At 46.7% G+C, this 14,255-nt stretch overlaps 1 protein-coding gene across 6 annotated transcripts in view; it reads left to right on the forward strand.

Annotated features, from left to right (window-relative positions):
- NRAP (nebulin related anchoring protein) overlaps positions 1–14,255 on the forward strand; it is a 68,219-nt gene that overhangs the window by 24,246 nt on the left and 29,718 nt on the right. For all 6 annotated transcript variants that reach the window (XM_057734943.1, XM_057734942.1, XM_057734948.1 and 3 more), the window contains 10 exons: positions 1,183–1,281; positions 2,485–2,589; positions 3,872–3,979; positions 4,225–4,326; positions 5,970–6,167; positions 6,763–6,867; positions 9,288–9,386; positions 10,522–10,626; positions 11,760–11,867; positions 13,463–13,774. In XM_057734943.1, coding sequence (XP_057590926.1) covers positions 1,183–1,281; positions 2,485–2,589; positions 3,872–3,979; positions 4,225–4,326; positions 5,970–6,167; positions 6,763–6,867; positions 9,288–9,386; positions 10,522–10,626; positions 11,760–11,867; positions 13,463–13,774 — 1,341 coding nt within the window. The remainder of the gene's footprint in view (positions 1–1,182; positions 1,282–2,484; positions 2,590–3,871; positions 3,980–4,224; positions 4,327–5,969; positions 6,168–6,762; positions 6,868–9,287; positions 9,387–10,521; positions 10,627–11,759; positions 11,868–13,462; positions 13,775–14,255) is intronic.

The raw sequence follows: 14,255 nt of genomic DNA on the forward strand, positions 1-14,255 counted from the left end.
AGTTTTCATGTTGTGAGGTGAGGGTGATAACGGTGCCTACCCACAGAGTGGTTGGGAAGATTAGATGCATAAATATGTGTGAAGCGCTTGAAATAGTGCCAAGCACATAGTAAGTGCTATTTGTTAGCCATAATTATTATCAGCTGATGTTGGGACAGGCAAGAATGGAGTTGAGTACAAGGAAGAGAAGCAGTATCGAGCGGGTCCTTGGGTCTGTTTCACTTGGGTCACTGGGTTTTAAAATATTGAACTATTTTCCAGCATTTAAAAAAATGTGAGCATTTATATAATAATGTAGATTTCTGGTTTCTTTGGAATGCTTAGACTACCTGGCCACTCTGAGCCCCACTTTGATGCACGATTCCCATCTCCCGGAGCTGAGAGGCAGCTGCTGCCCTTTGCCACAGTCCCCACCACTCCTTACTGCTTCCCCAACAATGAGGCCAAACACTGAGCCCAGACTAGTGCCATCCAGCTCGTAGTCTGTGACTCACCGAGGGGGGCTGTCGCCCAGGGAGGTGGCAGCAGATAGAACGGCAAAGACCCCAGGCTCAGGTTTAGACAGACAGGAAATGGTAGGAAAGTGCAGTGCTGGCCACAGTGCTGTCCCTCTGAAGGCAGAGCTGACTGCCAGAGGAGTATGACCAGAGGCAGTAGGTGGAGGTCTGGACAGAGATGGCAGTAGCTACTGGGGATGCAGGAAAGGGGTGTGGAGGTCTTAGGTAGAACTAAGGCCTGAAGAAGCTGCCACGCTGTGTGGGATACTGGATGGGACCCTGGCCTTTGGGCAATTAAGCAGCGGCATGAGGACCATGTGGGGTGTTCGATGGTGATCTGACTGCTGCAAACAGAGCCAAAGCCTAGCTGTCTAAAGGGCCCAGCCAGGAGCCCATAAATTTTAAAACGCCTTTCTCTGATTAACGATGTGGATGGACACCTTTTCCTCCATTCACCAGCCACTTAGTTGACATCTTTTAGGAGCTGCCTGTTCAAGTCCCTCAGTCTTCAGTGGACTGTTTTTTCCATCTGTTGGCTTGGGGTGTCTGTTGGTCCCCAGTTGGAATCTTTGATTCTTTCTCTGGTAATTTGAGAATCACGGCTCTGCAGGGCTGCAGGGGAGGGAGCTAAGTAAATCTTAGAGAAAAGTACAAGTGACATCTTCTTGTGCCTCTTTGCACCCAGGTCAACTACAGGCAAAGCATTGACAAGCTGAAGTACAGCTCTGTGACCAGCACCCCTCAGATTGTTCAAGCCAAAATCAATGCCCAGCAACTGAGTCATGTAAGTGACCTGCCCTTGCGCAGCTGGATGTGGGGGACTTGCGATTGCTTTGCGGGGTCCAGATATCTGGTTGCCCAAAGATTTGACTTTCATTGATGGTGACATATGTCCTGTTACAACCATGAAATGACTCTCTTTGATTTAAACTTTTTATTGTACAGAATTTCAAATGCATTCAAACGTAGGAAGAAGGGTGTGATGAATCCCCAGGTACCCATCATTGAGTTCAGTGACTCTTAACTCGTGGCCAGGCTTGCTTCTGTATGCCCATCCACTTCCCCCCTCTGTATTTTTTTGAAGAAAATCCTAAGTATTGTAAATTTAATCCATAGACATTTTAGTATCAATCTCTAAAAGATAAAAATAATTTTAAACGTATTTATACAATTTTAAGATGTGACACCAAAAGACTAACAACAATTCTTAACATCACCAATGTCCAGGTGGCATTCAGCATTCCAGTTGTCTCAACAAGGTTATCATTTTTTTACAGTTTGTCTGAATATCGCTCCAAATAAGGTCCACACTTTGTGATTGGTTGATGTGTCTTCAAGACTCTTTTCATCTTTAAGTTTTCCTCTTTATCACTTTTCTTTTCCTGCAAGTTGTTCGTTGAAGGACCTGAACTGTTTATCCTATAATGTTTCCCACGTCTGAGCTTTGCTGACTGCATCCCACCGTGGACTCCATGTATTCCTCTGGCCTCCAAATGCCTGGAACATAGTAGCTGGATCTATAGGTTTGATCAGGTTCAGGTTTAATTTGAGGGCAAGACTGCTCCTCAGATGATGCTGTGTTCTTCCGTTGGGAATCATATAATGTCTAGTTGGCTGTTTTCGTGTGTGATTTAAGATGGCTTTTTTCCAACGGGGGCAGGCATTTGATAATTACTCTTTGAGTATCTACCTGGCATAGAGCAAGAGGTTCAGCACTGCAGCAAGTTAAAAAAATGTTTTATACCCCCAAGTGCTTCAGAGGACAGTGGGTGAGGTAGCTGCAGGGAAATCTTTGGCATCTTCAATCTGTTAATTTAAAACATTTATAAAATTACAGGCTTCCTTGTATAATGCCTTTTCCAGAAACTCCTTCTCGGCTATGGCGCTATGAAGAAAAAGGGAAACAGAGAGTGTTCTCTTCAAAGTTCTCCTTCTGCCCATGTAAAAACCATGCACTTACCCTGCGGGTTTATTTTAAATTCAACAGGTGAATTACCGCGCTGACTATGAGAAAAATAAGTTGAATTACACGTTGCCACAGGACGTACCTCAGCTGGTGAAGGCCAGAACCAATGCTGAATTGTTTAGTGAGGTAAGCAAGTGGCACGGGTGAGAATGTGGTGGGGGGGGGGGGGGCGTGTTATGCACGGACATGAAAGTGAAGATGCAAGGATGGTCCAGTGAAAGAGGGACCAGGGACCATTCTGTGCATGGAGAGGCTCATCAGAGGCACCCGTCTGGTTATAATTTTGAATTTTGCTGTCTCATGGCGTGTGGTAGTTCACAGGGCTAAAGTGATCATAGCAGTTGAGCTCTCACTGTGTGTGCACGTGTATGGTGTGTGCTGGGACACACACACGCACACACTCATCATCATCCTGATGATTTCTAGCTTGTGCTTTGCTGTGTGGGTAAAATTTAAGTTTTAAGAAGACCAGTCTTCATCACCGGATTCTTCCGGGAGTCACAACTAGGCTGTGATTAGGCTTCTCATTCTAGATGGGATTTGTAGGGCAGGAGAATGTAAAAAGGAACTACCCTTAGATGGGGAGAGATGCCTTAGGAGTTTGGGATTAATATATACACACTAGTGTGTATGAGATAGTTGAACAATAGGGACCTACTGGATAGCATGAGGAACTATACTCAATATCTTATTCACCTATAATGGAAGAGAACCTAAAATATATATATAGAATCGGAATCACTTCGCTGTACACTTGAAACTGGCACAACATTGTAGATAAACTATACTTCAATAAAAAAATAAATAAATAAGGAGGAACTAACCTTTTTTGTATATTTATTCTGTGCTGGGCACTGGAATAGGCACTTTACATATGGAATTATTAAATTGTTATAACCCCTTGGAGGTATTTATTGCAGAGACACAGTTGGTGGCGTGGGCTTTGGTATCAGATAGACAGAGAAAGTCAGGTGTTACTACCATGGCAACAGCAATACCTTACATCTGTGTTGCCCCTTATGCGCTTAGGTTATCTGTTTTCATGTATACAATTTATTCTCACAGCCACCCTGAGACAGATAATATAATATTATTTTTGCAGATGGTAAACTGAGGCCCAAAGAGGTAAAATGATTTGCCCAAGGTCGCGTGATCAGGAAACAACAGCAGTAGGATGAACCCATGGGTCTTCTCTTTGTCCTCTCCTATTACCACTGCCCCCCATGACCCTACAGTGAGGGAATCAACTGCGTTAAGAATTGCTGTTATCACTTTGATAACAATAGCCAAGATTCTGGTTTGTAAACAGATGAAGACTCCAAATTTGTTATATAAAAAAAAAAATCTGTTCAACTTTTGGCAGGACTCTGGGTAGCGACTCCCATTCACCTGTGTTTTCATTTGTCAGGTTAAGTACAAAGAAGGCTGGGAGAAGACAAAGGGGAAAGGATTTGAGATGAAGCTGGATGCCATGTCTCTGCTGGCCGCCAGAGCCTCCGGAGAGCTCGCTAGCAATGTAGGTTTTCTCTCATTAACTCAGAAATGCATAAGAAATGGTTCCAGTGAAGCGTCAGTGGTCCCGCAGAAAAAAATAATGACTGTGAACGTTGTAAACATCACCATGCTTTAATCTTCTACTGGGTTCGAGAAAGACTGGGAGGTGTTTTTTTTTCGAAATTGTTCGTCTTGCACTTGTTAAAACCACAGCCCCTTAGATGGCAAAGTTTCTCTCTCACAGTCGACTTTCCTCCTTCTCTCAAGATTAAATACAAAGAAGAATATGAAAAAGCAAAAGGCAAAGTCCTGGGAACTACAGACTCCAGGCTTCTGCACTCCCTGCAGGTTGCCAAGATGAGCAGCGAGGTAAACTCTTTTCTGTTCCCCAGCCCTTCTCTTAGAGTTGAGTTGCTGTGAAAGTTTTTCCCTGGCCTGCTTCATCTGAGACGGTTATTTTTTTCACTCCTACTTATAATTTCTTTCCTGGCTTTCATGAGAAGTGTCTTCTCTTTCTTTATTTTGGCAAAGGATACTGTTCTTTTAAAGTAGATGAGCAGCGTGTGGTCCCTAAGGGTGACCGGCATCTACTGTTCACAGTACAGGATGTTCGGCCACATCTATTCACTCTGCAGATATTTACCAAACAACTGCTCTGCTCGAGATACTGTGTGAGACAGCGGGGCTGTCAGAACAGACAGCACATAACTGGTTCCTCCCTAATGCAACTTAATGCTACTGGGAGAGTTAGACAGGAAGCATCCTGTTTGTTGAGGGGATGTCCTGGATGAATCCTCTCGTCCAAACACACATGGTATTCAGAATGTTTAGCCAGCAGCTGGGGCACCCAGGTTCCAGCCACTCAAAACGACCCTGCTTGTAAACAACTGAAATGGCTGGAGGTTAACCTTGGTAAATGTCACTTACCAGAAGCCTTTGGGGAAGGAGAGTTCTGCCAGAAGGGTTAGACTTGATTTCTAATTAAGACTTCCCTGTCAATGCCGAACAGGCCGAAAGGAAGCATGGGCATCGGGTTTCTGCTTTACGATGGCTGCTCTAAGCTGTGAGGACAGCTTATGCCGCTTTGATGGTGCAGTCAGATATAATTACCTGATGAGTCATTAGGGATGCAGGGCTTGAAATAGAATAAGAGAGTTGGCATCTGCGTTGCCATTTTGGAAGTGCCTACAGGACAAGCCCTGTGATGTGCATAGCCATGAGCGTTCGGCTTCAGTTTAGACAGAGAACAAATGGGTATCTCCTATTTGCAGGTGGAGCAAATGGGGTCAAAAAAGATGGCCTTGCCCAAAGTCACAGAGTAGTTAGAGGTAGTGGTAGAGGAATAGGGAATTAGACCCTAGAACTCTTACTTATTGGCACCATGCTGCTCCTACTATACTCCCTTTCCTCATCATCACCATCACCAGCACCACCACCATCACCACCATCACCAGCACCACCACCATCACCAGCACCACCACCATCACCACCATCACCACCATCATCACTTCCATCCATCCTCATGGCTAACATTTATCAAGTGTTTGCTGTACGCCTGCACTAAGTGGGTTTCGGCTACTGTTTTGTTTACTTATCACAATAGCCCTCCAAGGAAAGTGAGCCATTAGAGAGGTGATGTGACTTTCCAGAAGTCATCTAGCTGGCAAAGGGCAGATCAGATTTGACCTCAAGCTTGGCTGGCCCCAGAGCCCCAAGCTTTGTTATTTTGCCTCTTAGGGCTTCTACAGAAACCATGGGTAGGGTGTTCTCTTCCTGGAGCAGCCCAGGAAAACAGAGTTAGGAGGCATTCCTCCCAGAGACAGAGCAGTGTGAAACCTCCGTTCCCAGGTGCCACCACCTTACAGAGCCGGGACTTGGGTCATACCCTTTGGACAGGTGGCATTGGCCAGAGTGCCATTTCCTCATGGAAACCTGGGCTACTTTCCTGTATTTTCACATCACTCCTGCCAAGTCAGGCTTCAGGTAATACACTGTGTTTTGGTGCATTCAAGGTTGAATACAAGAAAGGCTTTGAAAAGAGTAAGACTCACTTTCACCTGCCCATGGACATGGTCAACATCAGGCATGCTAAGAGGGCCCAAGCTCTGGCCAGTGACCTGGACTACAGGAAAAAACTGCATGCGTACACTGTGCTGCCCGAAGACATGAAGACTTGCTGGGCCAAGAAGGCGTACGGGCTCCAGAGCGAGGTGAGCCCTGACTCTTTGACAGTTCTCTCCATGCACCTCTTGCAGCTGGCCACAGAGACACTTTCAGAGCAATTTAGAACCTGTGCGTGAGTCTGTTAGGTGACTCAGGGGACTAGGAAGAACTGCTGGGATGTGCCAGGCCCAGCAAGGATGGACCGGGAGAGGAGGCAGAGAGAGGGACGGAGTCGAGACAGTGCAGACTAGAGGGTGGGGGGTTGGGACTCAGAGCTTTCTCGAAAGTCCAGGTGTGTTGGTAACGGCATAAGCAAAGAGGAGGCAAGTGTTGAAAATGGTGAATCTAGTAAATGTTGAAAAGTAAATCTGGGAAGTGTAGGTTGGCCGATAAGATCCCTAGGCAAAAAGTCTGAAAAGCCCTCTTTTTGGGTAAAGGTGGTGGTGTTTCAGAGCTAAGGTAGAACAGCCTCTTCTGGTTACAAGGTGGGCCAGTGGCTTCACCCCTGGGCAGAGTTCTTCCCAGAGGGGGCAGCTCTTCCACAGAGACAAATATAGGAGCGGAGGGTTTTCCCAGCTCTCCTGTTAACTTTGCCCCGTCTGCATCCGTGTGTCTGATTGGAGCTTGGCTTTTCTCTTGCAGCTGCAGTACAAGGCCGACCTTGCATGGATGAAAGGAGTCGGGTGGCTGACAGAGGGCAGTCTCAATTTGGAGCAGGCCAAGAAGGCCGGACAGCTGGTCAGCGAGGTAACCTGAGCCCAGGCCCCTGGCTTCTAGTCCTTCTCAGCCCAAGTCACCACCGAGAGCCATCTTTCCCTCTGATTCCTCCCCAGCCCCCGGGCTTATTTTGAGTGAGACTCAGAGGAGTGTTTTTTCATTTTGCACGTGTAGCACCCCCTGAACTAACTTTCCACACCCTTAAGCTTCCCAGGAAGGTATTTTTAAGAAGCTGACCAATTTACTTTTGGTAGTTGCATCCAAAGCATAGTTCAGAACGGTTGTGATATGCACTCGGTCACGTAGGAAACGTGTTTCTTGTGGAAGGAGTGTGTGATTCCTTCTGAATCAGAGAATCTGGTGTTTGGAGGTCAGCATTCTCATCATGCATGTGCCTTAAACTCACTGCAGACTTTGGGCAAGTCACTGAACCCTTTCAATCTGCTTTCTCTCTTATAAAAATGAGAAAGTTGGAGAGGATACTCTACAAAGTCCCTCTGGCTCCAAGCCTGTGCTTCTCTTCACACTGTGTAGAGCTGTCTTTGGCAGCAGGCAGAGGAGGACTTTTGAAGGACGTTTCATTTGGAAATGTGACTATTTCAGGAGCTCCGTTTGGGATCTTCAAAGGGGTTTCTTATTTCGGTGCCAGGAAGGCTGAGTCGGCATTTCTCTTGCATATGGTGATAACAGTGATGATAACAGCTGCCATTTATGGGCTGACGATAATTCTGTAACCACTGCTGTCCTTCATTGATGACTTTGAGTGTGTTACATACCTGTTGTTCACTTATTGCCCACATCTATTACTGCTATGTGAGTAGACACTATTATTATTCTATTAATATCCCCATTTTACATATGTGGAAGGTGAGACGAAATCACATTTCCGTAAGTGGCAGAGCTGGGATCTGTACCCAGTATTTTGGTCTGATGCCCCAGCTCCGGACCACTGAGCAAAATTGGATCCCAATGCATGTTTTGTAATTGATGCTTAGTTTTCACCGTACTCATCCTTCTCTCAGACACGGACGCATTTAAAGTTAGAGGGTATTGGTAAGGAAGGTAGAGAAAAGAGAATACCCTTGAGGGGTCCCATTACTTCTTTGAGACCAACTGAAATCCAGCTGGAGCAAGCTGAGCCCCATTGGACTTGGATGGGGGTGTGGGAAGGGGACCTTCTGCCTTAGGAATGCCAGTTCCTATTTCACTTCCTGTGCTGACTGGTTTTCAAACTCCTCAAGGGGCCGGGAGGTATCATTTCCTTCGCCTGTTTCATATCCCTGCTGTGCCCTGGGTTCCTCACTACGCCCTTATGATTTGACCAATGCAGAGGCTGGGACGCCCGGGAGTTTCCAAGCATGGAAGAGGCAATGTGACTTCCTTCAATCATGTAGTGAAGGAGTTTTCCCATTCCATACACTGGAATGATAATGGAAAAGTACAAGTCTCTTTGGAATATGTTTTCTAGAATTTTTTTTCCCGAAGGGAGGAAATTTGGAGTTTTCAATATTCCAGTCCATACTTTGGGTTCGGTTGGTATCGACAGCCCTCTTGCTGACAGCACTGGGGGGTTCTGCTCACCTCTGATCTCCCCACCACGTGAAGCTTTTGCTTCAATAAGCCATTCTTGGCAGCTTCCTTTCCCATCACCTTTGGCAACTCCAATGGAAAAGCCAGAGGAACCAACCTCAGGGAAGGTATAAGAAGTCCCTGTGGGGAGATAGAATTAGCACGTTCGAATTTTGCCAGTTACTTTGTGGCTGTGAGATGGGGACACGATGAAGACGAGTGATCTGGAACACGGAGAACTGTGAGGGCAAATCCCACCTGGCCACCCACCTTCTCCATGTGGCTCCTGGCATGTGCTGTCCTTATAGCTGGTACCTCCTGGATCGTCCTGGCGGCACCGTGAATGTTAGTGGCAGTGAGCCCAGTGGATGCTTGCTCTGTCCAAGGACTCCGCTCGTGGGAAGTGTGGCATTGAAGCTCCGCACCACCCACAGGGAGGCAGCTTCTATTGTTTTCCACATTGTACGGTCCCAGCCTGAGCGGCTCAGGTGATCCAGTGACGTGCCCAAGGCCACGAAGCCGAAAAGAGGCGGAGGGGAGATCTGGACCTCAGGATTCACGGTTGTAAAGTCCAAGTTCCCTCCACCCCACTCTCCTGCGTCAGATCTAGGTTTATAAGATGGATCTATGCCAGGGCTCACGGTGACATCCAGGGGCGGCTGAAGGGGAAATTCAAGTCCCCATTGAGTAGTAGCAACGAAAACAAGCTCACCAGCGCTGGAAGTCTCAGGTCTGTCTGGTCCTCTTTAAGCTGTAAGACCAGCTGGTGCAGCCCCCCGGGGAAAAGCTTGGGTCGTAGACAGTGGGAGTGTGTATGCGTGTGTGTGATGGTGCGGGCAGTCCGATCCTCATGCTGCAAGGTCCCTTTTCTTTGGAAACAGAAAAACTACAGACAGAGGGTGGACGAGCTGAAGTTCACCAGTGTGGCTGACAGCTCCCAGATGGAGCACGCCAAGAAGAGCCAGGAGCTGCAGAGCGGGGTGAGTCCCGGGCTGCCCTTTCTCCACCGGGCTGCTGTGTCATGGGCCTGGGAACCTCCGGGGACAACAGCAGGTGCTGCCCAGGCATGATCCAGGGACCAAAGAGCCTTCCCCTTAAAATAGGCTGGACCCAGCTTTTCACAGGCTTCCAGGCCGCCTCTGGGAACTGGACACGGGGCCTCCCTGCCTCATCCACCACACTTCTCCTCTGGCTGCTAAGGACAGATGTCAACGGACATAATTCCTTTTCAGCTTTCAGTCTCGCCTAGTTCCTTCTTTCTTCTTTCTTTCTCCTTCTTTTCCCTGTCATCAAACACTCCATACTTCTGGAGCCAGTAGAGAATTATCTTGGAGGAGGATAACATTTGCTTGTGGGATGCGTGCATTTCATGCCCACTCGAGCTCAAATGTGGAAGGTAGGACAATGAAACAACACATATGTTAATTACACATTAGTGGTCAACAGCCGAACAGGTGTAGTTGCTACCATCTGGCCAGGACGTTCCCAGCTTTCCTTCCTGAAGGTCCAGGTACACCTGCCAGCAAGGATGCAATCAGCATAATTCAGTCAGCAGAAAGCCACTGTGTGGAAACTCAAGCTGGTGAGTGGAAGAGAGGGGAAGAGAGAAAGAACATGAGTGATATGGTTTCCATAGAGAAGACATTCACTCATGTTGCCTTTTTGGTCACTGTTCACTTTCCAGGTGTGAGTACCTTTGGGTGCATTAGGTTTGATTATGGGGTGCATGAGGCAGAGGACGTTTCTTACTTTTCTCACTTGGGGAATCCGTGCTTATCCGAGCCCTCCGGTGGGTTATATTTTGTGGCCATGGACGCTGTGAATGGGAACAGCTTGGGGGAAGTCGATGCCTCCTCAAGGGAAAGGTGTGAAAATGGAAACCTTAGAGGGGAACTCAGGTTGGTCCCCTGGGCACGTTCTCCTCCTAACTCCTCACTGCTGCTGCTCCTTCTCTCATCACCTCTGCTGCCTTAATCCTCACTTTCTGCTCGCTGCCAGCCAGCGTATGCTCTGGTTGGTCTTGTAATGGACTTCCCATGTAAGACACAGAGAGCCAAGCAGCCAGCCACCTCCTCCCTTGTCTCCTGCTTCTGACCCAGTGCTCTCTCCCAACAGGTGGCCTACAAGGCAGGGCACGAGCAGTCCATCCATCAGTACAGCATCAGCAAAGACGAGCCTCTCTTCCTACAGGCCCGAGCCAACGCTGCCAATCTCAGCGAGGTACAGCCAGAGGGAGTGGGCAGCCGAGGGCTCTGCTACCCTGTGTGTAGGCGCCTGGTCCACAAAACCTGCCGCCCGTATTGGTGTGTCTGTGTCAACTGAAGCTGCATACATCTGGACATTGTAAACAGCTCCTGACCAGTATTTTAGGGCAGGGGAAGGACAGCCTTGGTAGGAATGAACTGATGGGAGATTTGAACCACTGACTATATGATGGGATAGGAGGCAGTGGTTTTTCCAGGATTAGAGTTGAAACAGTGTGAGAGGGGAATGAATAAGAGCTCAGACATTAGCTCCAAACTGCCTGGGTTTGATCCTTGCTTCTAACACTTACTTGGTGTGCAACCTTAACAAATTTCTTTGCTCTCAGTTGTCCCATTGGTAAATGAGGGCACTTCTAGTCCCCTCTGCATTAAGTTGCCTTGAAGTGTCAATGAGCTGATATAGAGAAAGCATTTAGAGGAGTCAGTGTACACAGGGCTGTTATTCCTTCGACATGAAAGCTTGCATAGTTCTAACTTTCCTTCTCTGTCTTCTAAGGTGGGGCCTTTCTTGGCTCTTCTGCTTGGCTCCCAGATCTTTGGGGTCCTGATCCGAGTAATGGGTAGAGGGGAGAATTAGAAGAAGCAACAGAAGCTAAATTGATTCACACACAGAAATGGAGGGAGCTTGAAATCTGGAGGTGGGGGCAGGACAGGAAATGGGAGGGGCAAAGAAAAGACCCACATGGACTAGAGACCGGGCTCGGAGAGAGAAAGGGATGCAGCTGGAGCAGCTGCTGGGAGCGTGGGGTGTGCAGACAGAGATGGAGAACAGACTTTTTAGAAATGCTGCTGTGTGTTGTGCGATGTTATTCAACCTGTGACATGTCATTAAGACTTCTGTGAAGGCTCCTAGTATTTTCCAAGGTTTCTGGAGTTCAATTTCTGCCTCTTTCGGCTGAAGCCCTGTGAGGCAAGAGGTCTTAAGGCAGGAACAAGAAGGCCTGGTTGTATTCAGGTTACGTGTTTCTCTGGCTCTCAGGGTTTCTGTGGAAGGATGTAACAGGTGTTTTCCTCCTGGAGAGGTCATTAAAGAGTCTAAGAGAAGCCCTCTCACATGGGGATGTTGTCTTTTCTCCTAAATCCCTTTAGAAACTGTATAAGAGCAGCTGGGAAAACCAGAAGGCGAAAGGGTTTGAGCTGCGTCTTGACTCCTTGACCTTTCTGGCGGCCAAAGCCAAGAGGGACTTGGCCAGTGAGGTAAGTCAGTCCCCAACTTGTACTCGATTGTACTCAACACCACGAATCCTGACATTGGCATCTGGGAGAGTCTGCAAGTGTCCTGGTGGTTTTTAGTCTCTCTGAGCCTCAGGGTTCTAATGTGTAAAACGGAGGTAGATGACCACCTTGCAGTGAGATAATCGTGTGACGTGTCTAGCACACTGCCTGCCACGCACTGGTTAGGTAAGTGGTAACTGTTACTATCAGCGGTAGTAGCATGAGAGATGAACTGATGCCCAGAGACATTTCATGATTTTCTACGGTTGTGGAGGCCTGCCGATGGTTAAGAGTATAGGCTCTGGTGATGGATAGACTTGGGATAAAATCCCAGCTCCATCACCTACCAGTTTGTGATTTGGGGCAGGTTGTTTAACCTTTCAAAATCTCAGTTAACTCATGGGTAAATTGGTAATTGCAAAATGGGTATGAGGAAGTGAAATGAACTGATGTATGTTAAGTGTTCTGTATGCCAATGCTGTCTGTCACGAGTCTGATGTGAGATAAGGTGCCTAGACCAGAGTGTAAGTCAAACTCTGCTTCTTTCATCGAGAAAGTCTTGCTTCCAAAAAACCACAAATATATGTATATATACACACACATATATATGTTCTGTATCTATTGTGTATATACATATTGTACATATATATACACAGAAAATATATCCATAAATGTATAGCGATATCAGCTGAACTAAACAGTAGCTTGGCAATGTGGTTGATTTACATTATGACACAAGCCCCTTATCGCATCAGCTGGTAACATTTTACAAACCAGCACTTGTCTGCAGATGTACTTTGAGCGGCACAGATTTATACCATGCCTGGCTCATTGTAAGTGTTCAGTAAATCATGGCAGACGTTGATACTGTTGTTCTTGGGGGCAGATGTGAGAGTAGAGCTGAAATCCCCTGATGCCGCAGTAATGGTGATGTTGAAATGAGGCCACACACCATCTCGTTACAGTTTTCAAAGCATTTCCATAAGTTATTCTTTCTTCGGATCCTCATTATTGTTGGCCTAGAGTTTCTTTTTCAGGCCAATGTCTCCCTTTTGCTCCCCATAACTCCTAATATTTATATGTACCCCAGTTGTGTTTAATTTGAGCTTCTTTCTGAAACAGCAACTGTATTTTAGATGTTCTGTGTCTTTTTCACTTCATGATGACTTTTTATTTATACTGTTCTTCCTGTTACCAAAAAAGATTATAAAGTGGCTTTCAAGAAAGCAACAGGCCACTGAAAAATAAACCCGGAAAGAGTAATCTCAAATAATATAGAGACAAGATGGAATTTCATCAGGAAATTGGGAGAAAACTCTTCTATAGCTAAACTTTCCGTTTAGCTCTGAGCTTTCTGGCAGTCCAGGTGTGATGTAGAGGGAAATAATGAGTAGTAAAATTCGTTTTCACTGTTCGATGAAAGGAATTATATCAGTTGTTCAAAGGAGGCAAACTTTTTATGACACTAAATCTAATAGGATTCTGTTGTATAGCTTTGTCTTAACTTTCTTGTGTGGCTTGACACTTAACTCCTTTAGGAGATGCTAATGTACCTCTGCTCTCTTCCTCTCATTTAGGTGAAGTACAAGGAGGATTATGAAAAGTCCAGAGGGAAGCTCATTGGGGCTAAGGGTGCCCAGGGGGATTCACAAATGAGCCACTCGCTGCAAATGTCCAAGCTGCAGAGTGAACTGGAGTATAAGAAGGGATTCGAGGACACCAGATCCCAGTGCCATGTCCCCCTGGACATGATCCACCTCGTGCACGCCCGCAAGGCTCAGCACTTAGCCACAGACATAGGCTACAGGACAGCATCCCATCACTTTACAGCTTTGCCCACAGACATGAAGGTGGAATGGGCCAAGAAGGCTTACGGTTTACAGAGTGATGTAAGTTCCTTGTGTGTGTGTGTGTGTGTGTGTGTGTGTGTGTGTGCGCGCGTGCTAGTATAGGTGCCAGGGTTTTCCCAAACCTGTCAGGACATAGTTTATACTTTGAGATACCTGTTTCTGGATCCCTAAGTGGAAACATTTTAGCTTCCTAGTGCTTTACCTTTTATTCAAACTGTGCCCATTTTACATTCTGTACTACCAAAGAGAAGATCATACAGCTACTTTTTTCCTCTTGGAAATCTGATCTACATATGTTTTCCATCTTTCTTTTTATTGCAGGGGGTGACGGGCCGGTGGGGGGTGGGTGTTGTGTTTGTGACATTCTTAACGGTGGCCTGCCCTGGGAGAGCATCCCTGGTACTCATTCCAACGTCGGTAGTCACATTTTTAGAAAGAGCAGCTTGCCAACTGTCTACAACCCTCTCCCCTTTCTCGTTATATTCTTTCATCTTCAGTTGACTCTTGCAGGAGAAAGTGG

Source organism: Hippopotamus amphibius, chromosome 5 (assembly GCF_030028045.1).
Source record: "Hippopotamus amphibius kiboko isolate mHipAmp2 chromosome 5, mHipAmp2.hap2, whole genome shotgun sequence".
In the NCBI taxonomy this organism is placed as follows: Eukaryota; Metazoa; Chordata; class Mammalia; order Artiodactyla; family Hippopotamidae; genus Hippopotamus; species Hippopotamus amphibius.